Below are 27,259 nucleotides of genomic sequence, written 5' to 3'. Positions count from 1 at the left end.
ATGCTACAAGCATGGAGATGCGCAATGAATTACCGAAACCAGAGAATTTGGAGGTTGATGTTCATATTTCACTTCCTTCCCGCACAAGTAGATGGTACAGTCCACCTTTCCTGAAGGGGTGTAGCAGCCTTAATCTTCCTTCCTGTCACTTCCTTTTTGTTACTGATTTGTAGACAAACACAACTATCGCCTGACTGCTGTTCATGCAATAGTCATTACAATTAATTTTAAAGTGATAACATTCAGATTTTCTTGACATTTCCTCAGGAATCAGATCTACCTACCTCTGATTCTGTCTCAAAAAAAAAAAAAAAAAGGTGAGAAGAGAGATTTTGTGCTGTGCATGCACCAGCTGATGCCTCCTGTAGCCTTAGGTCACTGTGTTTCTTCTGACATTTGATTTTCATAATTTCTCTTGTATCCCATCTTTTTCAGGTTCACCAGTTAAACCTTAACTGTCATCATTCTGTCTTCTGTTCCATCCATGCCTTCGCAGCAGCTGACACACCCTTAAGGCGGCAGCTTTTCACCTCCATAATGCTGAGGGATCACACCCCCATGTGAGTTAGGCACAATTCCTCTCACCTCATGGGCAGATGATAGAGGCATCAAGTTTTAAACAAACTACCTTAGGGCAAACTTCAGATCTTTGAAGAACAGCAGTGCAGAGGTGCTCACATGGTCTCTGAAACTGTCTGGAAGGAGACTTCAGCTCCAGGAGTTGCCTTCCTCAGACTCAAAGCACTGATTTACGCGTTCCTTGCCTATCCTCATTTTATCAGGAGTGCAGATTATATTCAAACATCTGAGAGTCAGAGTAATTGGGCAACACAAACATGAAGGATAAAAAGAGCTGAGATGGCATTTCCAGTTCAAAACCAGCAAATTGGCGAGTTATATTAAGGGAAAATGGAATCCTGGGATAATGAGCAACATTCTTATTAAAGGGATCCCATTATTAAATGTAAAGCAAATTTAAAGAATTGAATCATAAAGTGTAAAATATGTTTAGACAGGGCAATGGAAAAATTAACATTTATGTTAAGTATTTTATATTGTACATTCTAATTTGTTGTGCGCTTTGGAGACATCATAAAAAAAAGTCAGTTTAGGTTGTACAAATTGAACTTTTGCTTCAAAACCTCATGTTGTGTTTCTAGATACATAGTCTTGCTTTTCTGCAATACTATAGCCCTGTGGAGGTTTGTGATCTTACACAATCTTTGGATTGTTTCTGCCATGCACATCTGGCACCTTCAGTAATCCATAATAAATAAATAAATAAATAAATGTCATCTAACAACAGGACTTTAAGGTTTCTCACAATCTCCTTCTCAAGGTAAATGGAGGAGACCCAGGGCTATTTTATTAAAAAAACAAAAACTTAAAATAGCCTACAAACAACCTGCAAATGAATTCTTTTGAAAATCCTATAGATGAAACTACTGAGCAAAATTCATTTGTTATTTTGACACTGGAGTTCACAGAACTTAATTTTATATTTATCTCACTGATATTTTTAACCACCTTCCATTTCTGCAGTGAATAAATTACTCACCTTCACCAACCATTGTTACTCCTATTGACATTCCCAAGAATTTACTTTTTGTCCAGACATGAGCATTTACACACATCTTCTTCTCTACACATTCAGCGTAAAACCCTGAGACGGGAGGATGATGGGACACTTGCTCAGCTACAAATCTGACTGTATAGTAGTCTGACTCCACTTGGCCCTCTGGCTCTTGTGAAAGAGTGGCCTGCTCTGAGAGGGAGTGGGATGAAGAGTTACTATTTGAGTCAGAGGCTACTTCACCCTTAGCCATCCTCCAAGAGCAGTGAAACGTTTCTCCGATGATTGGATTGTACGGTTTCTTAGCAATTGCTCCTTTGCGACCTTCGTGAAATGAAGTGAGATAATATTCAACAAAGCGGATCATCCTCTCCTCTGGGGTAGCTCCATTTGTGATTGCAATGAAGAGGTCCGGGTGAGACATGAAGTCTGCATACATCTCCAGCAAAGAACGTTTCTCTAAAATAAAAGTGGGAAGAACCACCTGAAATAAAGACAAAAAACTATAACAACTTAAAAATAAGTAAGTAGACTATATTTATGAACACATTCTTGAAGTATTCACATTAAAAAGGGAATGGGAAATAGGGATACGATACTTTTAACAGAGATGCAAAGTCCATTCTGGCACCAATAAGCAAAATGTTCTCAGGATAATGGGAATGGCATGAAAAAGTAAGTTTTAAAATTATTTTTAATGAAAGACTTAAAACAAAAAGTAGCACAAAAAACTTATGAAGTAAACACCAAAACCTAAGAGAACTTATCATATATACTTGTTCATAAACCGAATTTTTTTTAGTAAAAAAGGGAAGCACCAGAGAAGGGGGTCGGCTTATGAACGGGTATAGAGAGGGAGAGAGGTGGGACACAGCCCCTCCCCGCAACAGAGGGAGCAAGGAGAGGCAGCACAGACAGAAGGGATGAGGCAGGGCCAGAGTCTCTCCACTTCTGGCCACGCTGCTCTCCCTCCAGCCTCCGAAGCAGCTGCAGCTCCGGGGCTGGCAGGCTGCAGCCGTGCCGCTCGGCCCAGCCCGCTGGAACGTGCTGCGGCCGTGCCGCCCAGTCTGGCCCACCGGAGCAGGCTGCGGCTGTGCTGCCCAGCCTGCCGGTGCAGCTCTAGCCAGGCCAGAGACATCTTCCCCTGGCCCGCCCCAGATAAGGTGGAAGGGATGGGATGGGGAGATTGTGGGGGTCCCGGGCTAGGGGTGGGATCATGTGTGTGTGTGTGGGGGGGGGGGGGGTCAGAGGGGTTACTCCCCTGACTCCCAGCTTCTCCCCCACAAAAAATTTCCCCACCAGTTGCTGTCCGGCTCGTCGGGGTAAGCAGCTGGTGCGTCGTGACATTTTGTTTACTTAGGTTTACCTCCGTGCCTGAGGTAAAACAGCGGCTTATTCTGATGGCCCGGGAGCCAAAGTTTGCTGCCCCTGAATTATAGGATTGGCTTATGAACGGGTTATAAAAATTTTCCATTTTTACTTATCCATCTTGCAGGGGTCAGCTTATAAACGAACCGGCTTATGATCGAGTATATACGGAACTCAAAAATGGGAAACAGCCATAAAGGAAGGGAAAACATGACTAACAATTTGTTATGAGGAAAAGGAGAAGAATAAAAACAAATCTGAACTTAACTACCGTCTTATCAATGGCAGTAAGGACCAAGTTATGGGGAGAACTAAACTGAACCCTGATTGAGCAGGGGTGGTAAAAATGTGGCCTGCAGGTGCCTTCATCTTTAATGCAGGAATGCAAGCTCCACCATGTAATTATCCATATTGATTCAAGCAAACCACCACTCAGATCAGAGAGACTTAAAAAACCCAATCTTCTGTGGTGAGGAGAAAGCTTTTCTGGCCAAATCCCATCAACTTCTGCAGAGTCTAAGCTTTAATTTTAAAAAAGTTTCTAGTCTAGTTGCAAAGAAAATCTCCCCATCTTCCAGGTGTAAACCAAGAATAAATCAGTGGCAGCCTAATCTTCCCAGATCTGCAAAGAACAGTTCCAGTGTCTGCTTCTGTACCATGCTTCCCCCCAAGCCATGCAGCGGGACAACTAATTAGTCTTGTCAAGTTTTCATTGTGGCTACTGGGATCCCTGAGGGCAGCCGTGAAACTGACAAGAGGAGGTCAATTTCATTCTGCTACCTTTAGATAAAGTTCTGAGCAGCAGCAAAACTGTGGGAGAGGGTCAGGATAGCAGAGAGCTCTTACTTCCCAACAGCGAACAGAAAACAGAGAGTGAAAGAGTAGCAGAACTCCACTGCTTGTGAATGCCAGGATGCTCTGGGGCTGAGAACTGAAAGAAAGAACATTCATTCTTCTTTCTAACAGCCAGTTGAGGGTTGGAGAAAAAGGGAACTCATATTTATAAGACTTGCTAGCCAGAGACTGCTAAAGAAGATACACACAAAACAGGTTCTGGAGTCAGCCCCTTCCTCTCTCCCAGAATTTTGCAGGGAGGTTGCCCTTGGACTCCTCCTTTTGTATTGGTCTTTAGCTTGAGCCCTCTAGTTACTACGAATCTGGTAAAACCTCCAACCCCTTTGGGTGAGACCATGGGGATGTGTCAGAGTGGTATGTAGATATGTCAGAAGTGGAGGGAGAGGAAGAAAAAATATTGGAGAGAAGTAAAGAAACACAAAGTAGGGAGAGAAAGAGCTGCAAAGAAGAGAAAAGAGATGGAGAGAATTTTATCTCTCTCTTTACACACACACACACACACACACACACACACACACACACACTTACAGCATACAACTGTTTCTTTAAATTGTAGTGGAGGTGGCTTTAGGGTGGTACGGTAAGCTATACTGTATTATTTATTTATTATTTGTTTTACTGGCTAGTAGGCAGAAAAGACATGTTTCAAGTCCTGCAGATCAGGCTGAAGTTGGGACCTGAAGTCTCTGCAGGCTGAAACTCTGTACAAAAATAGCTACTATCTATTCCATTTTACACAAAATAGGTATGTTTCCGCAAGCTCCTGGCAAATTGCCATATGGCATTTGGATGGACAAAGGTTAGGTGTCACTTCACCTGCACTACAGATAGCTTTCACACCTTGGTTACTTACTCTTGTTAAATCCATGCCAAGTTTCAGCTGAGACAAGAGATGTAAGATAACACTGCGCTGTTCTTCCACTGCTCCGAGGTCATCCTCTTTGTTAACACATGTATCCTCCAGCTCCTCATCTGGGTTTATTTCTTCAGGTTCCTGGTGTGAGAAATCCACAGTCATTTCAAAGACCTAACGGATTAAAAAGGGAACCTTAGCCTGTGTCTCATGGGGCAGGAGAAGCAAGTCTAAAAAACCAAAAAGAAATCTATCAGACTGGGAATGGTCTCAAATGAGCTTCCAGAGAAAACCAGACCTCTATGTTACCACAAGTGTTCCTTTTTTTTTTTTCTGCTGATGCTACGCCATATTGTACTCACAAATGAAAGACAGTGTACAGGTTTTTAAGAACAGGTTGAACACACACCTGCCAATGGTCTAGGTTTACTTTGTCCTGCCTCAGCCCAGGGGGCTGGAGTTGATGACGTCTTTGAAGTCCCTTCCAGCCCTATGTTTCTATTATCCTATAAATCTAAGAAGTCATTGAGAATAATTATATTCCAACCACAGACAATGTAGTAATCAAAGCACTTCTTACATACTTGCCCTACATTTAAATCTTTTGGTGAGACGAAATAAATTTAGAATGAACTTTGTAAAGGTAAGGAGTTATTCATCTCAAGGGTAATTCTGCTTCTTGGCCTATAGGGGTTGCCATCTGTCTGTATTACAGAAAGAAAAGTCTATATCAGGGGTAGGCAACTTATGGCACGTGTGCATTTCACTGGCACTCACACTGCCCAGGTCCTGGCCACCGGTCTGGGGGGCTCTGCATTTTAATTTAATTTTAAATGAAGCTTCTTAAACATTTTAAAAACCTTATTTACTTTACATACAACAATAGTTGAGTTATATATTATAGACTTATAGAAAGAGACTTTTTAAAAATGTTAAAATGTATTACTGGCACGCGAAACCTTAAATTAGAGTGAATAAATGAAGACTCAGCACACCACTTCTGAAAGGTTGCCGACCACTGGTCTATGTGAATTAAATACTTAATTTCAACCTAGTCTATATTTTTAGGTTTCTTATATAAAACTTTACTGAAAAATGTTATAAAACAGAAAAGTGAGACAAGATATTGTTACATGCATATAGAATAAAAATTACCCTAAACATTATAATCTGCCCCAAAGAGTTGTTTAGTGTCATACACACACAACTCTCAGGAATCAAGTTGCCTACAACTGCAACTTAAAAGCCTCTGTTTCACAATCTTCATTATTCTTGTATTTTACAAGAATGTTTTTGCACTTCAAAATAATTGATAGTTTAGAGTATTGAAAATACAACAGAATTCAACATCACTTGACTTCAGGGCAGTTAAAAAGATTAGTTTTTCCTAAAGATTGAAAAAGAAAAAAGCAATAATATCTAGGAAAATAAGTTATAAAATACTTCTAACAACTAGTTTCCCTCATCTATCCTCTGCTGAGCAATTTTCAAAAGTAGTTTATACTGTGAATATTTGGAAAAATTCAATTTATTCACTTCACACTGATTTCTAGTATTAAAATGACACTACCTGGAATAATGTGTGTATTTACATATTGTAAACTGATGCTTTAATTTGCGCCTTCCCCATACCTCTTAACACTTATTTTATTCATACGTCACCCTGCAGCTGTATACTAGAAGAAGACAGACTTGCTACAAGGCAACAAAACATTTAATTCAGAAGTGGTCCTCCTTATTCTATTCAAATGTCTGTACTGGCAGGAGAACCACCATAATTTTCCTGCATTATATAAAAATATTGCTAAATATCTCCAGATAATCCTGCGAACGGAAACATTCCTCACAGACTTGGGGCGGTCACATTATCTTACCCTTGTTAGATGGCAGGGCTCTGGCATAGACTGCTCCTCTATGACAGATGCTGGCTTGTTTGGCTCTGATGAAAAATCTTGAGCTGCTCCATTTTTGAAATGATTTGACAAAGAAATCTTTGGTTCCAACCAACTGATCGTTGTCCCTGAACCAAAAGAAAGTTTGCGCTGAAACTTATTCATACTCTGGGAGTTTAACAAAAGATGTTTTTGAGTAAGCACTTTTTCAAAAAGCTGCAAGCAGTTAATCTTGTTCAGCAGCCACAAAACACAAGGTGAGTGCACCAGGACAACACCTTCTTTGATCATGAGCACTGGGATTGGGCAGCTGTAATATATGCAACTTGTACTGGAGAAGAAGATCATGTTATAAAAGGTGTAATCAGACACTAGAAAAAGAACCCAATCTAACTGGAATGTTATGTAACCCCTTGGAGAAGTCTTTGCACCAATTAAAGAAATGGTAGCTATAGCTCATTCTCAAACTTCTGTCAGTTTCAGAAATTGAGGCTAAAACAAAACAATATTTTGGCATTGTTTTCTCTGGAAAAAGTACTTGTCTTTTCTCAGTTGAAGGAACAACATGCTATGTTGAATAAATAATAGCTGCTCAAAGAGATAGGAGCAGCACCTGGAAAGCTGTCACCACTAATTTAATGATTTAAGTGTCTAGTTACTCTCCACTAGTCTATCAGAATGGATACAATTCCTCATCAATAATGAAAATGTTCCATTTTATTTCAAAGGCTAATGTACAGTCGACACCAATAAAGTTCTATTAAAAACACAAATGCTATGAGACAGAAACATCCTGGCTATAACACAAACCCAGAAGCATAAAAATTACTAGTAACTTGAACCTTCTGTCCATAATTCCGTATTCTGCATTTAGGTAAAGTAAAAGAAATTGGGGACATTCAGAAAAGAAAACAGCATGTTGGACATTTCTATCCTTATACACTGTAACCTCAATTATCCAAACTTCCCTTATCGGAATGAGGTCATATCCCCCCGAAATTGTGAGGGCAATTTGTGTGCATGGGTGCTGGAACTAGAGGTACCTCTTGGCTTAAAGTGGTTTCCATCATTTACAGGGTTTACAATTTTGTTCAATGGCTTTCAGCAGCCCCCCCCCCCCCCCCCCAGAAAAACTGTTCCAACGCCACTGTTTGCGTGATAGAGTTGTCTTAAAACATCTTAGCTAAACATCTTTGGATTCAGTAGTAAAACTCAACTTTGTATGGCAAGATTTAATCTTCATGGAAACAAGAAGATTTCCACTGCTTGCATTATTAGCATCTAGATACACAATAATCTCTCAGTTTGTCAATCTTTTTATAAAAGTGTTAGAAATTATGCTTTCAGCATGTTAATTGCAAAGATCACTGTCCCTTCCTTTTTTTAAGAAAATAGTACATTTCCTCCTCTTATCCTTGAGAAACCTACATAGGTTGCATATTATCCGTCTTGGTTGATTTGTATACTTATTAAAATTTAACCAGTATTTCCTTTTCTGCTCTTTATCAGCTATTTTTAGTCCACTTTACTACTTATTTCAAACATGTTTATCTTTTTGTGTTGGATTTTTAAAAATTAAGTATTTCAAATCTTTTTCTCTAAATATAATTTCATTTTATACCCTGTTAATGGACAGGTTTGCCCTCTAATACTTCTCCCTCAACCAGGACAATGTATTATATTCCCCTTAGCCAAAGTAGCAGACACGAACCTATTCTACATTTTTGCTGTCCCTCTCTTCCCTCATAAGCCTGAAAATTAATACCATGTATTCTTGCTTGATTGCCTTCACTTTTTCCCAGTTCCAGTGCGGATTTCTTTTTTACCTCCGATTTTAGAACAATGCTTTGTGACACCACATGGCCAGTTCTTATTTCCTGCTTTATTCTTCTTCACAGGAATTGTAGTTTGTGGGCTCTAAAATAGCTGCTTTTTAACAGGGAACAATTTTCCCAGGCACGGTGGGTTTTTTAGTTTGTTGTAAGTTAAAGCCACAAAAAAGAGTCAAAGTTTTGGACAACACTTTTCAAATTTTCATCTTAAAAATTAAGCCTTGAAGTTCCAAAGCTAGAAAGATGGTTTACCCTACAACGTAGTTATTTAAAACCACATGGGCCAATTTGTTTAAAGAGAGCTAAAAATAATTACTACTGTACAATTCATCAGTTCTTGTGGCAAAACACAGTTCAACATAGCTGGGAATCTCAAAATATATATAACGCAAAACATACTACAATACCTTTAATATATTCCCATCATGTAAGTAACTTATCTAGGCAGTTTATTACAATAATTATCAAGAGGCTGGTATAATTGTAGCAATTCAGTAGAAACCATTTGCTTCCTTAAAAGCTTTTACTAGCACAAAAACACCCAATAGATACACTAAAATTAACATATTAATGTATAAAGAGACTCACAAAGGGAAAAGGCACATATTCAAATGTGCATTTTATAAACAAATTAAATGAAAACAGTTCTGGTAAACATTTGTTTGCATGAAAATGAACAATTAGAGATAAACACATGCTCTGTGCATGCACAGGCACAGCATATTGTTCCATAATGATTACTACTTGGAGAAATCATCTTTTCTAATTTAAGAGAGAAGGTAATTTTATATTCAACCCAATTTGAAGTTTCCTAGAAGATGATTTCTGCCTCAAAAGGGCACATAGCTTAACATCCCTTATCTATGACTTCTCCAAAAACTGAATTAAGTGAAATCAAAATAGGAGTGGCCACATACAAACTTGAATGGTGAAAGTCTGTGAATAGACAAGGCCTAGAATTAGAACTTAATATTTGTAGTGTAAAATTTTAAAATATAGGCTACGTTCATGTCCCTACTTCAGAGTGACACTAAAGTTCTAAAATAGAACAGTGATAGAATTCACTGGAGCAATTTCTTTTCTTTATTTTTTTTAATCCAAACAGAAGAAAATTATGTTTTTCAAAACCCCTGACACATTTCATATCCCAAAGAATTTGCAAGCCCATCAAATTTTTGCCTCCCCAATCACTGCTATCAAGCATACTATCCACATATTGATTCCAGCCACACCCCAGAGGTAGCCTCATTTTTGTGGTGCTGTGTGCACAATAATTTTTAACATGCTCTGAGATCCTTGAAAATGAAAAGCAGCTATATAAATGTTATGTGTGTGTGTGTGTGTGTGTACACACGTGTATACACACACACACACACACACACACACACACACTAGAAACTTCACAATCAGAATGAAAGAAAAAAGGCAAATGTTAAAAAACTGTTCTTCAAGTTGGTCTAAAACCAAAAATATCAGTATTGCACGTTGTGGCACCTCATGAAATAAGAGGCATGCTGAAATGAGAGTAACCAGTTTTGACAAAGTCTGAGCCTCAACAGTAATCTTAATCTTAGCTACAAAATAATTTGTCATTAAGTTTTTTTTTTTTTGCACTAAATAGGTATATATTAGATACGGTTCTTAATCTTTTGCTTTGATCCACTAACATTCTGGATTTATAACAACGCACATCAGGGAAATGCAACCTCGATGGAGCTACTATAAGGTGGGTGCAAAACAGGTTGGAAAACTGTTCCCAGAGGGGAGTTATCAGTGGTTCACAGTCATGCTGGACGGGAATAACGAGCAGGGTCCCGCAAGGATCAGTTCTGTTCAATATCTTCATCAATGATTTAGATAATGGCACAGAATACACTTATAAAGTTTGCGAATGATACCAAGCTGGGAGGGGTTGCAAATGCTTTGGAGGATAGGATTAAAATTCAAAACGATCTGGACAAACTGGAGAAATGGTCTGAAGTAAATAGGATGAAATTCAATAAGGACTCCATTTAGGAAGGAACAATCAGTTGCACACATATAAAATGGGAAATGGCTGCCTAGGAAGGAGTACTGCAGAAAGGGATCTGGGGGTCACAGTGGACCACAAGATAAATATGAGTCAGTGTAACACTGTTGCAAAAAAAGCAAACATCCTTCTGGGATGTATTAGCAGGAGTGTGGTAAGCAAGACACGAGACGTCATTCTTCCGCTCTACTCCGCGCTGATTAGGCCTTAACTGGAGTATTGTGTCCAGTTCTGGGCGCCACATTTCAGGAAGGATTTGGACAAATTGGACAGAATCCAGAGAAGAGCGACAAAAATGATTAAAGTCCAGAAAACATGACCTATGAGGGAAGACTGAACAAAATTGGGTTTGTTTAGTCTGGAAAAGAGAAGACAGAGGGGACATGATAACAGTTTTCAAGTATGTAAAAGGCTGAGGAAGAAAAATGTGTTTTCTTAACCGCTGAGGACAGGACAAGAAGTAATGGGCTTTAATTGCAGCAAGGGAGGTTTAGGTTTGACATTAGGAAAAACTTCCTGTCAGGGTGGTTAAGCTCTGGAAAAAATTGCCTAGGAAGGTTGTGAAATCTCTGTCATTGGAGATTTTTAAGAGCAAGTTAGACACAAACCTGTCAGGAATGGCCTAGATAATACTTAGTCCTGCCACAAGTGCAGGTGACTGGACTTGATGACCTCTCGAGGTCCCTTCCAGTCCTATGATTGTATGATTTTTGTTTGCTTGTTTTTAAAATGAATTTTAGGGAATTTGAAAGGTCTTGAGCACACTCTAGTGGCTGAGAAAGGAAATGACAAATTAGCTTTAAAGGGCTTCTGCTGAAAGATTTAGAAGGAATCATACATAGTGGGAAGGTTCCATGATTCCCACCAACAGGTGACACTTTTGAAAATAAATACCCACTAACTGCTCTTGTCAAATTTAATTGTCTATAAACCATCATGAACACCTCTGGCTCAAAAAACATGGGGCTAGATTGAGCCTTTAGTCTTAGTACTGTGTAAAGAGTGGCACATAGCCATGCCTCCCCAAGAAGAGCAGTAGAAAGGATTGTGACTCAGTTCACTCCTTTCCCAGGAAAAGGAGTAAATTGCTCCCCACACCTCATGCCTAGACAGATGAACATGGGATGGAGCTACGCCTTTGCCTGCTCTCCACCCCACTATTCACATAAGAAGGGAGAATCCTGACAGCACTACTGTGGTCACAAAGATAGGTGGTGGGAAGTGTAATTCTCCAATGCAATTGCATCAGGACTAGAGACAATCTGACCTAAAAAAAGTAATCATGCAGGAACATAGGAACTGCCATACTGAATCAGACCAATGGTCCAACTAACCCGGTATCAAGTCTCTAACAGAAGCTGCTTCAGAAGAAGGTGAAAGAAACCTTGCAATAGGCAGTTTTGGGATAATCAGTCCACGGGAAGATAAATTCAGTAGAATAAGCATTTCAATGAAAATCAATACATTCTAGACTTTATGCTTCAGTCACACAGAATGTAGATCTTTACCTTAATCCATGACCTACCTGCTGGTAAGGATCCCTTTTGCTGTGATGCATGTTGTAGTTGGAGAATATGGAAGCAGTCATTTAAGCAGTTCATAGTTGCCATGGAAGTTGCTTTTAGCATTAACAGGTCTGGATCCAATGATGTAAGGTGACCAGAGGCAGGAAGGCATTCTATGTTTCTGATCAAGTCTCTCTGCTGTCCCTCAGCCTGAGACATCATCTATCAAACAAAACAGTGCTGGTGTCAGAGAAGATGATAGACATTTTTGTGGTATACAGCTATACTGAAGTGCTTCACAAACAGATGACCCTAAAGAATATGACAAACTTAATACAAGTCCCAAAGAATTAGTTTTATATGTGTCAAAAATAAAAGTACCATCTTGTCACTTAAAACGTATGGCTAAAGATGAACTGCAAAAGAAAAATATAAATTAAACACATTTCTTTGCTGAATGCTCCCACTAAACCTTCCACGAAATGAATGCCACAAGTCCCATGCAATCCATGGTATTTATTGTATTACAGTTACATAGTGAGACAATGTACCAAGAAGTTTTTACAAAGGAAAAATAAATCTGAACATATTAACAACCTTATTAAGTGCTGAGTGCTCTCCATGCTTTGTTGATGGGTACATACAATATTGAAAACCATGCTTTATATAGAACACAGTAGAAAGTTCACTGCTATACAGAACATGGAAGCTGACACAGTCTATCTTGTGGAATCAATGGGATGGGTAAGGGTGTTCAGTACCTTACAAGATAGGATGTATTCAGTGCCTTAAAGGGTCAGGCCCTAAATTACACAGAGATAGTTTGGCTCAAACTTACATCATAATATACATATGTAAAATATGAACGACAGGTTGAAAAACAAGCGTTCCTGTAGTCAGTGGATTTCCTCCCTCTCCCCTCCCCCGTTCTTCCCATGCTGCTCCTTCCCCCAGAGCAAGGTTAGACAACACTGTCAACTCTACAGCCTGTGCCAGCTACCATCAGTGAAGCTACAACAGTGACTAATTATTGGTCCCACATTTTGCGGTGAAGCCTAAAAGAAAGGCACATGCATTCATACACAGTATAGTGTTGGGGAAACTAAACAATTTGTAGGTTAAAAAAAAAATCACTAAGACAAAATATTGCACAGGTTTCCTGTGATCACAGGTACTATCTATTAACTTCTTTTTTTATTTTACTAGTCTCTCTTCCTGGGTAGAGGCAACAAATGGAATACTAAGAAGAATCCTGCTGCTCTCTGGATTGTTACAAATTTCTGTTAACTGCCTGAACACAAAAATAGAACTGACAGGCAAAGGAGAATGAGTTTCTTGCATGCGCTCATGTCACATTCATGCATGTGTCTGATTTCAAACTGGCTGGTGAGGTTTTCAGTTTACCCACTGACAGTATCCTTTCACTCTGTTTTCTATCACTCTCATAATATGCAGTCTCTACTAGGCAATGGTTTTTAGATTTCAAAGAAATATTCAAACAATATTGTACATCAGCAAATCACAAAAATTGTTTGAAAATCTCACGGTATTATTTGGTAACACTATATTCCTATGTCTTTTGCTAACAACCGATTACCTACACCTCTACCTCAATATAATGCTGTCCTCAGGAGCCAAAAAATCTTATGTTATAGGTGAAACTGCGTTATATCAAACTTGTTTTGATCCACTGGAGTGCGCAGCCCCGCCCCCCTGAAGCACTGCTTTACCACATTATATCCGAATTTGTGTTATACCGGGGTAGAGGTGTACCACAAGATACTCTACGATATACATGTCAAATCCACCTCTTCTTGTCACAGTATTCTCTAAATGGCTTACATGTGAACTTTTCAACTGTCCTGAAAACTGTGCAGAGTAATGCTGCGAACTGGATTTCAGGATCAATCATGCCTTCGAGATGTTGTGCTAGATACTGTACAAACACACAGAAAGAGACCATCCCTGCCTCAAAGAGATTCATAGTTTGCAAAGCTGGAAAAAAAAGTCATAGGATAGCTTCAGGTTATGCCTCTCATCCTTTATTAGTCTATTCTAGCTTATGCCACCCAACCTCCCCATTAACTCAATGGGATAAAGAAGTGTACAGAAAATAGCCAGTCAATCATGAAACCTCTCCTATTGCCATGCAAGCAGAATGAGAACAGCTGCACTCGACACAGTGAAACCATTCACAGGAGAGTACTTAAATCGCCCAGACATGTCGTTTTTTAAAAGCACTCTTTCAAGGATTCTAAGTTTCCCTCACTCAACCAGGTTCATATACAACAACAGTTCACACACAGTTCAAAACTATCAACCGGTCCAAAGTACACTTGCTATATTTCCTAGCAAAAGAGCACATCCAGAAGTACTGCTGCTCAGAGTAAAGTGGTCTCTTCTCTTAGGCCTCTTGCTTTGTAGTGCAAGCAACTACCTCAAGGTTTCCAAAGCACCAAGACAACATATAGATTCAGTTAAGAGCCAAGAAAGTCAGGAAGTTGAAGTTTTGTGCAGTTTGGGGTTATTTTTGGTCTGATTATGTGCAGATTTTATACAATTTAAAGGAGGATTGTGCATTGAGCATTTAGAAAGACTGGTTCTGCCGCAGACTTTTGAACTGAGACTGCAACTAGTCGAGCAATGGTATATCGAAGTATAGCATTAATAAATGAACATATACAAGTTTATAGAAGGTTAGAGAAGGTTACGGGGTGACTTGATTACAGTCTATAAGTATCTACCTGGGGAACAAATGTTTAATATAGGGCTCTCCAATCTAGCGGAGAAAGGTTAACACAATCCAATAGCTGGAAGTTGACACTACACAAATTCAGACTGCAAATAAGGTGTATATTTTTTTTTAAATGGTCACAGTAATTAAACCACTGGAACAATTTACCAAGGATCATGGTGGAGTATCCATCATTCACAATTTTTAAATCAAACTCAGATGCTTTTCTAAAAGATATTTTCTAGGAATTGTTTTTGGGAAGTTCTATGGCCTGTGTTATACCAGAGGTCAGACAAGATGATCACAATGAAGGCCTTATACTTCACAAATTGGTAAATTCTATGTTATAAATTCTGACACAGAACTTTTAGACATGCCTATCAACCAAGCAACAACACACTGAGGAAAAGAAAAGCAGTCTGGCATAACACATTTAGATTAATAACGGACCCTGATAATTCTTGTCTTTATGCTTCCAGAGCCTCTACTGCTGTTCCTGCATAAATTTAGAATTACACCAGATCACTCAGTCCAATACTGTAATATTTAAAACCAGAAGATTAATATACATTTTCTACAGGCCTGTTTCTCTCTCTCTCTCTGTAACTTTAAGAAAATCCTTGCATATCACTTCAAACAGATGCAGGGAAAATCAAAGTTCTGCCTAATGCACGGTGGCCATTTCAAGGGGACTCAATCTATGCCTTCATCATTGCACTCCGCAAAAAGAGAGGACCAGAATCAGAGTGTTGTCTCACACTTAAGAAATTCCATGCACCACCTGGAAGCTTAATCAAAATCTTCTTCGAAGTCTCCTCAGCCAAAAAAAATTACTGTTCAAGAACAGCAAAACTGCAATATACAGAAGGATAAATTGTTAATACAGCTACAGTATAACTTTTACATGAAGACTAGTATCAGTGTAATTTATTTTCTCTTCTGCTCTTCCTTAAGTTTTCTATTCGTATGTGACATGAGGTAAAAAGGGCAGGTAGCATCCAAATTTACTGTATGCTACATTAGCTCTACCAATGTCAAATCCATCTCTTGAAAGGAAGGGCATTTCTGATATATTGAAGTAACTAAAACAGTCTACCTTTGCAACTTTATATGTTTAAGGTTAAACATGAACTTGTTACAACAGTTTTCAAACTAAAGGATAAAGTGGTTTAACGAGCTCTTAAAACAGCAGAAACCACAGGAATGCAGATGAAGGTTTTTCTAGGCACCGGAGGGTACTTCATGTCTTAATGTTAGCAGTTGTTTAACCCTGCTATTACAAGAAGAATATAGCATGACAGTGGCAGTTATTTTTTTCCAAAACCACTGGGGACACAATGTCCAAAAGTTTATTTTCCCCTTTTGGAAATGTTATTTTAAAACTCATCTTTAAAACGGTGGCTTTTTATCTTTTCTCCACATCTTTCTTTTGCTTTTTGTATTTTACAAGCAAACTTTATAAAATCACATTGAAGCCCCTACATAGTTGTTGTCTTAGTTTGTAAGTGACACCTGTCTGGTGTAAACTGATACCATAAGATCTGTGAAATACAGGTCCCTTTGAATCATGCTTTACTCTACCTATAATTTATAATATTCTCATCCCTTTCATGATGTCTCCTTCCTTCCTTTTCTACTTTCTCCCCCCTCCCACTTTTTTTTTTTGGGGGGGAAGGGGGTATTTATGAGGTTAAATTCTCTTTTCCTTAATCCTTTCCTGTGACAGGGGAGAGGTGAAAAGGTCTCTCTTATGTGCACCAAATCCACCATACGTGCAAGCTGACCTAAAACTAACTTACTACTGTAAACACAACACAGCTACTGTGCTCTTACTTACAAGGTGTGTTTTAAAGAGAGCATGTATCTACTAAACTCACTACCTAAAATAGTTTTGAATATAACACCTGCAACTGGGGATAGATATGTGTTGATTCAGGGCTACCACTTTAAGGACTGCCTGGCATGCTGGACAAGTCCTCAGCTATTTGGGGCACTAAAGTCTGAGGGGGCGTGTGGGGGATAACAGACAGTTGAGCAGGGCTATGTGGAGACTATGATGGGTGGACAGCACTGTCTAGGACATACAGTATAGGGAGAGGAAAAGATGGGCAACGTTTCACCTTCAGGGGAGACACGTAGCTGAAGATAAGCTCCACTGTGATGATCCACAGGCAGTTCATGACAAGGAACTACTCTTCAGCCTCACTTCTCTGACCCACATTTGTTCACAGCATTTTAAAGTAGAATGAGGTATTAGAATTGGTGGGGAAGGCGATGTGGGAGGCATGAGGGAGTAGTAGAGATGTGGGAGAGGATGGGGCTAAGAAAGGCATGAGGGAGATGAGGGGTACAGGGACCGTTCATGTCAAGGCCATTTCCACACTAAAGACACCAATCTCATCTTGCTTGCCTTACTACCCAATCCCCACAATACCCAAACACAGACTCCATATCTCCATGGTAAACTTCCCTTCCTAGTCCAACATATAACCAACCCTCACACATCAAATTCCTCTCCACTACACTCAGATGCACCTCACCTCCAATCTCATACAACCTGAATTCTCACATTTCCTAATTTCTGAGGTCTAGATTTTGCAAACTTAACAATGTTTAACAGATTCTATCTGGTATGGAATGTAAGAGTTGTACAAAAAACCCTCCGACACTCTCAGCCTGCCTCCCTGATTGAGGCTGTGCTTAGCAGAGAGAGTCAGGAGCAAAGAGATTGTGGGCAGTGTCCACTCACCCTGACAATCTTCCCTATTTGTGGTCTCTTTTATTGTCCCCCACACTGTCCCTAACTATGTCCTCAGGCCTCCCTGCTGGCAATCCCAGACTGATGGACCCATTTGTGGTTTGGGACTCTCCTCTGGTGAGCTACTGAAGATCTGCTGCCCGCAGAAGCAGCTACTTCAGAAGCAAAGCTGGTAACTTTACTCCAGAGACACTCTTACCTAGGGTGACTAGATGTCCCAATTTTATAGGGACAGTCCCGATATTTGGGGCTTTGTCTTTTATAGGCGCCTATTACCCCCACCCCCGTCCCAATTTTTCACACTTACTGTCTGGTCACCCTGCTCTTACCAGACACCCAATTTGTTGATATGGTACAAGGAAGCAGAGAAAAGGGAATACAAATACCTTAAGCTTCACTTTAGACAAGACTGGAGACCAAATTCTTCCCTCAGTTACACATGCACTTAAATCAATAGAAGTCAAGCCCATTTATTCAATGGCAAAGTTATGACTTTTTACATTCACAAGCCTTACTTCCTCTCCCTTACATAAGGCTCACTTGCAATAGCCTATAACAAAAGAAAGCTACGGATAAATTATTTAATCCTACTCGAACAATATGAAAAGACCGAAGATAAAATAACAGTTCGCTTTTTTATACACAGATCTCAGAGTCCATTACACAGCAACATCCCATACATTGCTGTGACAGGGCAGGGGTAAACCCCATGAATGCCCTGCTAAAATGCTGGCTAAGCCCTGCTGTTTGGTAAGGAAGCCAAGTGTAGGGGCTTGGGCAGCCAGCAGAGGGCCCAGCTGCAGGCCCTAATGAGGGCTGACTCTCAGCAATGGTTTGAGTTAAATGCCAGCAGCTGGGCTGAGAAAAGGAGGGCTATAAAAGCCCTGAGGAAAGCTCAGTCAGGAGTCTAGCCTGGGAGTAGACAGGAGGGCTGTATCTCTGTCTCCCCACCCAAGGAAAGGAGCCTCATGGGCCAGCAGACCCTGGGGAGGGTCTAACTGTGGATAACTGTTGGGGGAACAAAGTGGGGTTGCACTGTTAATAAAGACACCAGGGTGAAGCACTGAAGAAGGCATGAGGACTATTTATTTAACCAGCCAACACAGGGCACAGGCACAAGAGGGTGGCCCCTGTGCCAATTGCATTATCCCTACCTTCTATTAGAAAGTAAACAGGAGGATAGTTGTCCATTCATGGTTGTACATAACTGCCTAGGAGTCAGAACCTTCTCCCTTTAGAACTTTTCCCTGCTCTCAAAACTCCAGTGTTTCATGATGCTTACAGGAACTGCTGAGCTCGTTAGCAACCAAACAGAATGCAGGGATTTAAAGAGACCAAACCCTGCCATGTCTATCACGTTCCTTATATTTTCATCTCATCAAGCAAGAATTCTTTACAATTCTTTTTCTGTGATCCACATTTTCTCTCAGTTCTAAGAGGTGCGTGTTGTAACAGAAAGGAAACATTACTGGTAGGCAATTTTCATATTTCAGGGTGTGCTGAGACAAAAAAATTTTTTTTTTTTTTTAAATTAATGGAGATATCCCATCTCCTAGAGCTGGAAGGGACCTTGAAAGGTCATCAAGTCCAGCCCCCTGCCTTCACTAGCAGGACCAAGTACTGATTTTACCCCAGATCTCTAAGTGGCCCGCTCAAGGATTGAACTCACAATGCTGGGTTTAGCAGGCCAATGCTCAAACCACTGAGCTCTCTCTCCCCCATCCTCAGCTACAAGGAGAGATCCTTGGCCAAATACAAGCACCTACAGGAACCTTGCAGATTGATTAGTCTGTAGATTAGAGGGAGGCATAATTGGTCAGAAGACATCTATTTACAGATGGAAAGTAGAAGACTTTTTCATCTGGTGGCACTGGAAAGATGTTTTAAGTGAAAGTGGGTAAGTGTACACTGCAAATAACCCCCCACAGCAGCAAGTCTAAGAGCTCAGGTCAACTAACTCAGGATCACGGGGCATGCTCACAGGATTTCACAGCCTGGGTTCCAGACCAAGAGGGAATGTCTACACTGGTATTTTTAGCCCTGTAACGCAAGAGCTGCAAACCCAAGTCAGTTGACCCAGGCTCTGAGATTCACTACCACAACTTGTGTGGTGGGGAGGGGAGGAGGAGGAGGGTTCTTTTTTAAATTAAATGCAGTGTAGACATACCCAGCATGTCTACATCTTGGAGTGTTCTTCCAGACCAACATGTTTCTTGTGCTGATCCACTCCTAACCAGCTGTAAGGAAGGATAAAATTAGATTCCATGAATTCTGTAGCTTTATTTTATACCACATCTAAAACAGTAATTTTGAATGATGCAATGTGGAATTTTTGATTTTTACAGAGAAATGTCACAATAAAGTGATGGAATATTTGGATCCATTTCATGAATACTGCCAATGTTTTTGTTTCAAGATATTTGTGGGCTCAGAATCTGTACACAGATTAAGGGGGTAGGATGCATTTTCAAGACTGATTTCACCTTGTAATATATTTTCTAAGAGCCATCGTAATAGTGTTGGTCCTCATATTGGCAGTCTAGTCACTGGCTCTTCAATATCTCAGTCATCTCTCCACCACTTTAGCAAGATACCTTCTTGCTATGGTACGTTGACAGCCAAGGCTCTTCCAGAAATCTTTCACATTTCTTTGTAATTCTTGTGACTGTGGAATGCCCTGTCTATGACAGTTTGCCAAGTCTCACACTCATCATGTCCCTTTTATAAACTTGCCTCTACTGCAAGGTCTACAAGAACCTTATAATTAAAAGGGGAAAAAACAACCAACCAACTCTTGCTCACCTATTGATACCCCAGTACATCCCATTTTCTGTGCATCTATCTTTTAGTGGCCAAAAATATCTGTAACCCACAAGCCTGGGTGTGGTGCTCTGTCCCATCTAGTGGCACAGAGACCACTTAGAGAGAGAGATTAATGAGTCTGCTCTACAGCCTTAGCTAAGGTCCATATGGCTTTTAGCTCATGCAGTAGAGGCTCATGCATTTAGCTCCAGAGGTCCCAGGTTCGACTCCACCCACCAATGACGGGGTCTGTCGATGTTACACATCTTTCGTTCTAATTTATTGTATTGATCACATTGCTTTAAACTATCATTAGCCGTGATAATACTAATAGTGACAATACTAGTAATAGGCCAACACTAGTTAGAGATCTTATGAAAAGAAGGAACGATTCAATTTGCAAAGCACTTTTTAAGAGTTTCCGTGGGCAACACATGTTGATTGGCTCTGGAAGGGAAAGTTGATGGCAGAACAACACAAGGCAGAAAACGATCTTAGATGGACAATGTGGTATCCTGGATGGATCAAAAGGACTATTAATCCACAAAAGAGTAACAGAGGATCATACAGAACAGGCTACCACGGTTGCAAACCTCCAGTAATAGAGATGCCACATAAGGAGAACAACAGATACTTGATACTGGTGAGTGGTGCAACAAGTTTTCCTTTTAGAGAAGTGATATATGTTGATTAAATGTTTTTAAATATTTGCAACTTTTTATATTGGTGACAGGGATGGAAGGATACAAGATAAGGATTGTCATGCACTGTAGCGCTCACCCCTTTTACCAAAGTATACCATTCATCCAGATTTCGTATTCAGTGGAATCATATTGCTGGGTTTCATCCTTTTCTTTGCTTTCCCCTCTCAATCACACTGAGGTTTTGGCCATAAAACTTTGTAACATTATTTTTTGTATATTATTAGCAAAATTCTCTGATATGAACCAAACTGATTCCTCCTCCATCCTATGAAGCTCATGGAAAAAATGTTCAGCCCTTAAAGAAGTCAACTCTTCCAAGGCTTGAGAGGGGGGAGAAAGGAAGAAGTATGTGATATGACATCTTCTTGAGCTGTAATGCTAGGACTAGCAGGGACAGGAATATGGGATACTCAATCTTTAGTGTCAGGATGTTATAACAGGTAACCGCACTGAAGTCACCTCCCACCCAACAATTTAAATAATAAATATGACATTTATAAAGAACCTTTAATGCCAAAGCACTTTACATATTTAAAGTGAGATAGAAAATACATTCTGATCACTTCCACCACCACTGAAATACTGCCAGCTCTGGGGTGGGGTGGGAACACGGCAGCTCTTTAAACTCACACAGCAACACACTAGCAGTTTAGGCCAATTTAGGAATACTATATCCAACAAATTATCAGGGTTTCTGTGTCAACCAAAGTAGTAAGGACAATAATATGTTGGTTCTCTCTCATTCTCAAAATAATTTATTTAAATTTTTATTCATACAAACCTCTCTAACATCTACTAGGTGGTCTGGCTGCAGAATAGGAACTCTCTTTCCTGCTGGCAACTTGTGATGTCCAACACTAAAAAAAGAAACTGGATTTTGGCTGGGTCTCCTCTGAACACCAGGAGAGTTGCCACTTCCTTGGGATGCAAGAGAGAAGCTGCGAGATTTCAGTGGAGGATTGTTCTAGTGAATAAACAAGCATATAAAGAGATTTAAAATTCCTAATACTCAAACATTTCATTAGGCACATAAATCAGAATATAAAATCAAGAATTAAATAAAGTGAGGGAAAGCTAGCTTAACCCACTGTTTGTCAACTACTCTGGTAATTAATGTGCACAAAGTGTTAACTGATAAGTGAAGAGGTTTCTGTTCCTTTGTGCTATTTCCTGATAATTGTCTTGCTCCACTGCTTACAGTCAGCTTGGGTTTGCTTACATGCAACCCAGGAATTGCAATGAAACAATATACATCACTTTACATGATTAGGAAGTAGGCCCTTCTATTCAGGTTTGAGCTCTGCAGGAAGATTAACATGTAAACTGAGAGGCAACAGACTACACAGGGGTGAACCTGACATTTAATAGAGAAGAATTTCATTTACAACCATTTAGAAGACAAAGTGAAACACATGCAGGACTTGTCTACACTTATAGCGCCGCAGCACTTATTGAAGATGCTACCTACACTGACAGGAAAGTTTCTCCCATCGGCTTAGGTAGTCCACCTTCCGGAGAGTTGGTAGCTATGTTGATCGGGGAATCCCTCCCTCTGTCTACACTGGGAGTTAGGTCGGTATAACTATATCGCTCGGGGGAGGGGGGAGGGTGGATTTTATACCATAGCTATAACAACATAAGTTTGTAACGTAGACCAGGGCGCAATCTCTTGATGATAGAGAAGTCAAAGCCAGTCACAAGAAGTTAATCCTATTTTAGAAGAACCTTAGCGTATTGGATTTTTTTTTCAGATTTTAGGTTAAATGAAGCAAAAATATAAGAATATACTTCTATAACGTACAATACACGTATACACTGAAGCAACAAAGCGTTGAAAATGGTTTGTGAAAGGAGCTAGCAAGCCTTAATCTTCAGGCTTGCTAGAAACTCCTCTCAAGGAACATAAACTTATGGAGGAGCCTTTTAAAAAAGAAATCTAATTCAGGGGAATTAATTTGGACACAAACAAATTTTCCTTTTAAACAAGCCAAGCAAAAAACGAAAATTACAACTGGAAATCTGAGGTACAATTCAAAACTCCAGTTCTAAAAACAAGAAATTTAGGACCAAAAACTGTATTCAGTATATCCCTGAATTTTCCAAGTATTGAAAAGCCATCCAGACAGCAAAATTTTAGTAGAACTGTATTGTGGGGCAAAAACAAAAACACCCTTAAGTGTAATAATGTGGTGGAGCTAACTTCTTGTGTTACGAGATAACAGTCACCCTTGGTGCAGCAAGATATCCTTGTTAAATAAAAGAACATGGCCTCCCCACAAACATTTTCACCTTGATGAATGTCTGCATTGTATCACTGCCATAAATTAACTCCTGGAGTCTTATTCCCTCACCCTCAATGCACTCAGGGTCATACCTTCAAAATGTACCTGCTAAAATTAGGAATGGCATGACACAGCGAACAATACCTTTTCATCAAATGTCCACTATGCTACTCCCCGACTAGTCAGCAGGTCAATACAGGAATTACTTTACAAAACTTAAAACAAAATAAAAATAAATACTGACTAAAAAAAAAACCCCACAAAAACCACATTTCTAGAAATTCCTTAAGAGTAAAATATTTTAAAACCACTGAAAATTGAAGTAAAATAACAGATGATTTATAGCATGTTACTAGAACAATTTTATTGTACATTTGAGGTTAGGACACAATGTTAGCTCAAGTCACAAAACTTCAAGTTTCATCCTAAATGTACCTGTAAAATATACCTGGTATAAACAACCAAGGAAGGAGAAATCAAGCTCCAACCATTAGTCCTTTTATGGCCCTTTCCTCAGGGCTGGTGGGTTACCCACAAAACAAAAGCAAACTATGAAAAACACTCAGCTTTAAAACCCACAGGGGCTTCAGCTTCCCCTTCCTTTTATACTCTGTACTATCAGCCACATGACCAGCTGGGGCCTGTTAACCCTTCGCAGGCTGCAGTACCTTCACCATTTCATAGTGCCATATTACATATTTTAGGAAAAGACCATTTCTATTATAGACTATACATGTCAAGTGTACTCAGCCACACTCATGTTTCCTCTTTAAGTATTGGGAACTTTTCAGATTTCTACCTTAACCTTATCTGGCTCATGGATTAATAGAATATATCAGTTTTCAATTACTTTTACCACAGACCCTAACTGATCAAGAACATGAATATTTTCTCTCATACGTTTTTATTCAAGAACACATTAAAATCATGCAGTACCTTTCCAATTGCTTCCGTGTGATGCTGCGTGCATATCTGGAGTCTGCTAACCCAATGCTGCCGCTCTTTAGCATCGGTGGCTGATAAAAAGCAAAGAATTTCTTACAGGAACAAAAATTGAAGTATAGGCAAGCGTACAGATAATTTTTCTTATTCCTTTAAAATAACACTAATGTAGCACTAGTACACGATAGGCTTCTTTTTCCTCTCTGGGTAAAGAGAGAAACTAAATAAAACTATTTATAGTGCATGGAACCAATATCATATCCTGGTTTTAGAAGGAATGTACAATTTCCTCTCTGGTAAATCTACACATGATACAAGAAAACATACACAGGTCAGGAAGAATGCAATGGTGAGCCTCAAGGGAACAGGAACAAAAAGACATTAGCCCAGATTTCCATAAAAGTCTTTTCCATGGCTCTAGACCAGGGGTCGGCAACGTTTCAGAAGTGGTGTGCCGAGTCTTCATTTATTCACTCTAATTTAAGGTTTTGCGTGCCAGTAATACATTAACGTTTTTAAGGTCTCTTTCTATAAGTCTATAAGATATAACTAAACTATTGTTTTTAAAATGTTCAAGAAGCTTCGTTTAAAATTAAATTAAAATGCAGAGTCCCCCGGACCAGTGGCCAGAACCTGGGCAGTGTGAGTGCCACTGAAAATCAGCTCGTTATGCTGCCTTTGGCACACGTGCCCTAGGTTGCCTACCCCTGCTCTAGACTAAGATGCCTGTAGAGCACTGGTTCCCAAGCGTCAGTACTGATACTTTAAGCTTTTTTCCATTGGAATTATTGGCTGGCTCTCTTCCCACCCGCAGAAGTTACCTAACATAAGTTATGAAACACTGAAACATAGAATTTAAGGGACTGTCTATTGAGGTTCCTCCCCAAATCAAATTTATCGTCTTGGAAAAAGTCACCATCCCATAGATTTTGGGGAGGTTTTGTTCATATGTTTCTAAAGCAAACAAAGAGACAACCAAACACAAAACTACAACCACATATAGGAGGCAGGAGTATCCTCTAGTCTAGTGGAAAAATCTTCTGTCCAAGAACTTAAGTCATACCTCTTAGTTTGTACTGCTCTCCACTAGCAGCATTAACGGTGAAGGTATGAGAGTCTTCATCGCTGGGTGAAATTACAGCTCCAGCTAGCTGCAAGGTACCTCTGGGCTTTTGATTTCTAGACTGTTCATTCACGAAGTACTCCAGTAGGCCAGCTTCATTGTTTAAAACAAAAAATCTGTGATTGTGACAAAAAGTCCATTTATAAAATAAAACTAACATCCATCTTTTTAATATAAATAATCATCACCCAACCAAGACTATCTCCACACAAGTTTGGGGAAAATTAGTTTTTGTTTGAATCGGACCATTAGACATCAAATGGGTTTATGTAAATACCACAATTTGCCAACACAACTTCGCCAAATATACTAACTATAGCTTAAAACTGCACAAGATTAGACTCATACAAAGATTCTTTAAAGATCAAACCTTTGCATGGTGTACATGAACTGTCACTAAGTAAATTAAAAGTACATTTATGATACTTCAGGAATGCAGTCTTGGAAGACTTAGCACTGTGCATATGAGAAACTTTAAGACAAAGCAATACCAGCCACAAAGATAGGAGAGTGTAATTTACATCACTGGACCAATGCTAGTTAGGAATAGACATACTCACAACTTATGCAGTGCACAATAGAAGGTATTTCAACAGGTGTCCTTAGCTAAACGCTCTGCCACTACTGTTGTGCAACATACTGCGTTAGACAGCTTGTGCCTCCAACCACAACGTTGGATGTATTGTTATGGTGCAACATAAAGTTTGAGAAAGCGTTGCTGAATACCCCCTTACACTCATACATCACAACAACAAAAGGCCATTTAAATGCTTAGTAGTCCTTCTCTGCTTTTCATTAATCTCTTAGTCATATACTAAAACAAGATGTTATCCCTACTATGGATGTAGCAGGTCCATCTCTTAGCTACTTGTTAGTTTAATCCATATTAAATCTGAAAAATACATATTTTTTCTCCCATTATTTTAATTGCTTAGCAGAAAAAAACTGCCTGAAAAACATATTGATTTAGATATCAATCAATCTTATTAAAAAAATTCAAAAAAGACTTACCGATATTGCCAGCCAGTGACGAGATTGGTATATTTCATTAAATAGCCAGAAATATTTTCCATGTGATCACTGTTAGAAAAACAAGACAAAAACAGTCAGATAAGACCAAATAAACTGACAATTAAAACCGTTAAAGTAAAAGAGCTAGATCTTCATTTATGCAGTCTAAAGTCCACTTTCAGCAAACTGCTCAAAATTTATTTTAAGAAGGAGAATTTGTTTTTGCAGATTTTCTGCAGAATAAAGGAATTTTAAGCAGACTTATTGGACTGTCAGTAAAATTAAAGAACGAAAATTTCCAATATTGTTGAAGCAATGAAAGACAGTCTGGATCCATGATATAAAATAGACACTTCTGGACACATTTATGATGCTTCGATATTAAGTAGTGAATATACTATTTATGACTTCTGCCTGCCTACCCACCCCTCTTCTCTCCAGGGGGGTAGTTTTGAGTTTCTACACACAATTAATTTTCACCACCTTAAAAAAGACCCTTATTAATCTCACTAATTGAAAAAAAATCTGTCATTAGGCACTACTAATTAAGTAAATAAAGTTCTATTTATGTTGAATTTCCAGAACCATCAACAACTACACTAAAACTGCCATATTGCAAATAGAGAAGATGCGCTGAGAAATCCAAGAGACAGTTTCGGATCACATTAAGAAATACTTTAAAGTATTAAAATGTCTTCTCCATTTGTTTTATAACAATTTGGCACAAAAGACGAACAAATAACTTCCCTTCTGGGGTCCAAATCTGTAAGAAGCTCAGCACTATCTCCCAGTGAAGACAAGAGGCACTGTGGGCTGTCAGTACTTAGCAATATTAAGCTCCATATACAGAACTATTAGTATATATTTTCAATTAATAAATATTTGCCAAAATAGTTACTCACTCTGACTGTACTGGTTAGGGATGGTCTTCTTAGGAGACCAGTTCAGAGTTGTATTACAGTAGTTCCTGGAGGCCCCCCCAGTGCTAGGCACCAT

The 27,259-nt window shown here is 39.3% G+C and overlaps 1 protein-coding gene across 5 annotated transcripts in view; it reads right to left on the bottom strand.

The window, feature by feature from the left end:
* The window catches only part of OSBPL11 (oxysterol binding protein like 11), a 69,296-nt gene that overhangs the window by 11,354 nt on the left and 30,683 nt on the right, over positions 1-27,259 (bottom strand). For 4 of the 5 annotated variants that reach the window (XM_054043906.1, XM_054043907.1, XM_054043903.1 and 1 more), the window contains 8 exons: positions 26,264-26,332; positions 25,193-25,368; positions 24,124-24,203; positions 21,687-21,869; positions 11,928-12,129; positions 6,524-6,669; positions 4,650-4,823; positions 1,559-2,057 (listed from right to left, as the gene is read on the bottom strand). In XM_054043906.1, coding sequence (XP_053899881.1) covers positions 1,559-2,057; positions 4,650-4,823; positions 6,524-6,669; positions 11,928-12,129; positions 21,687-21,869; positions 24,124-24,203; positions 25,193-25,368; positions 26,264-26,332 — 1,529 coding nt within the window. The remainder of the gene's footprint in view (positions 1-1,558; positions 2,058-4,649; positions 4,824-6,523; positions 6,670-11,927; positions 12,130-21,686; positions 21,870-24,123; positions 24,204-25,192; positions 25,369-26,263; positions 26,333-27,259) is intronic. The other variant, XM_054043904.1, reaches the window with a different exon arrangement.

The sequence above is a fragment of the Malaclemys terrapin genome, chromosome 11 (genome assembly GCF_027887155.1).
Source record: "Malaclemys terrapin pileata isolate rMalTer1 chromosome 11, rMalTer1.hap1, whole genome shotgun sequence".
Classification (NCBI taxonomy): domain Eukaryota; kingdom Metazoa; phylum Chordata; order Testudines; family Emydidae; genus Malaclemys; species Malaclemys terrapin.
Note: the sequence above shows the minus strand (reverse complement) of the source record. Positions and strands in the feature narration are given on the sequence as shown.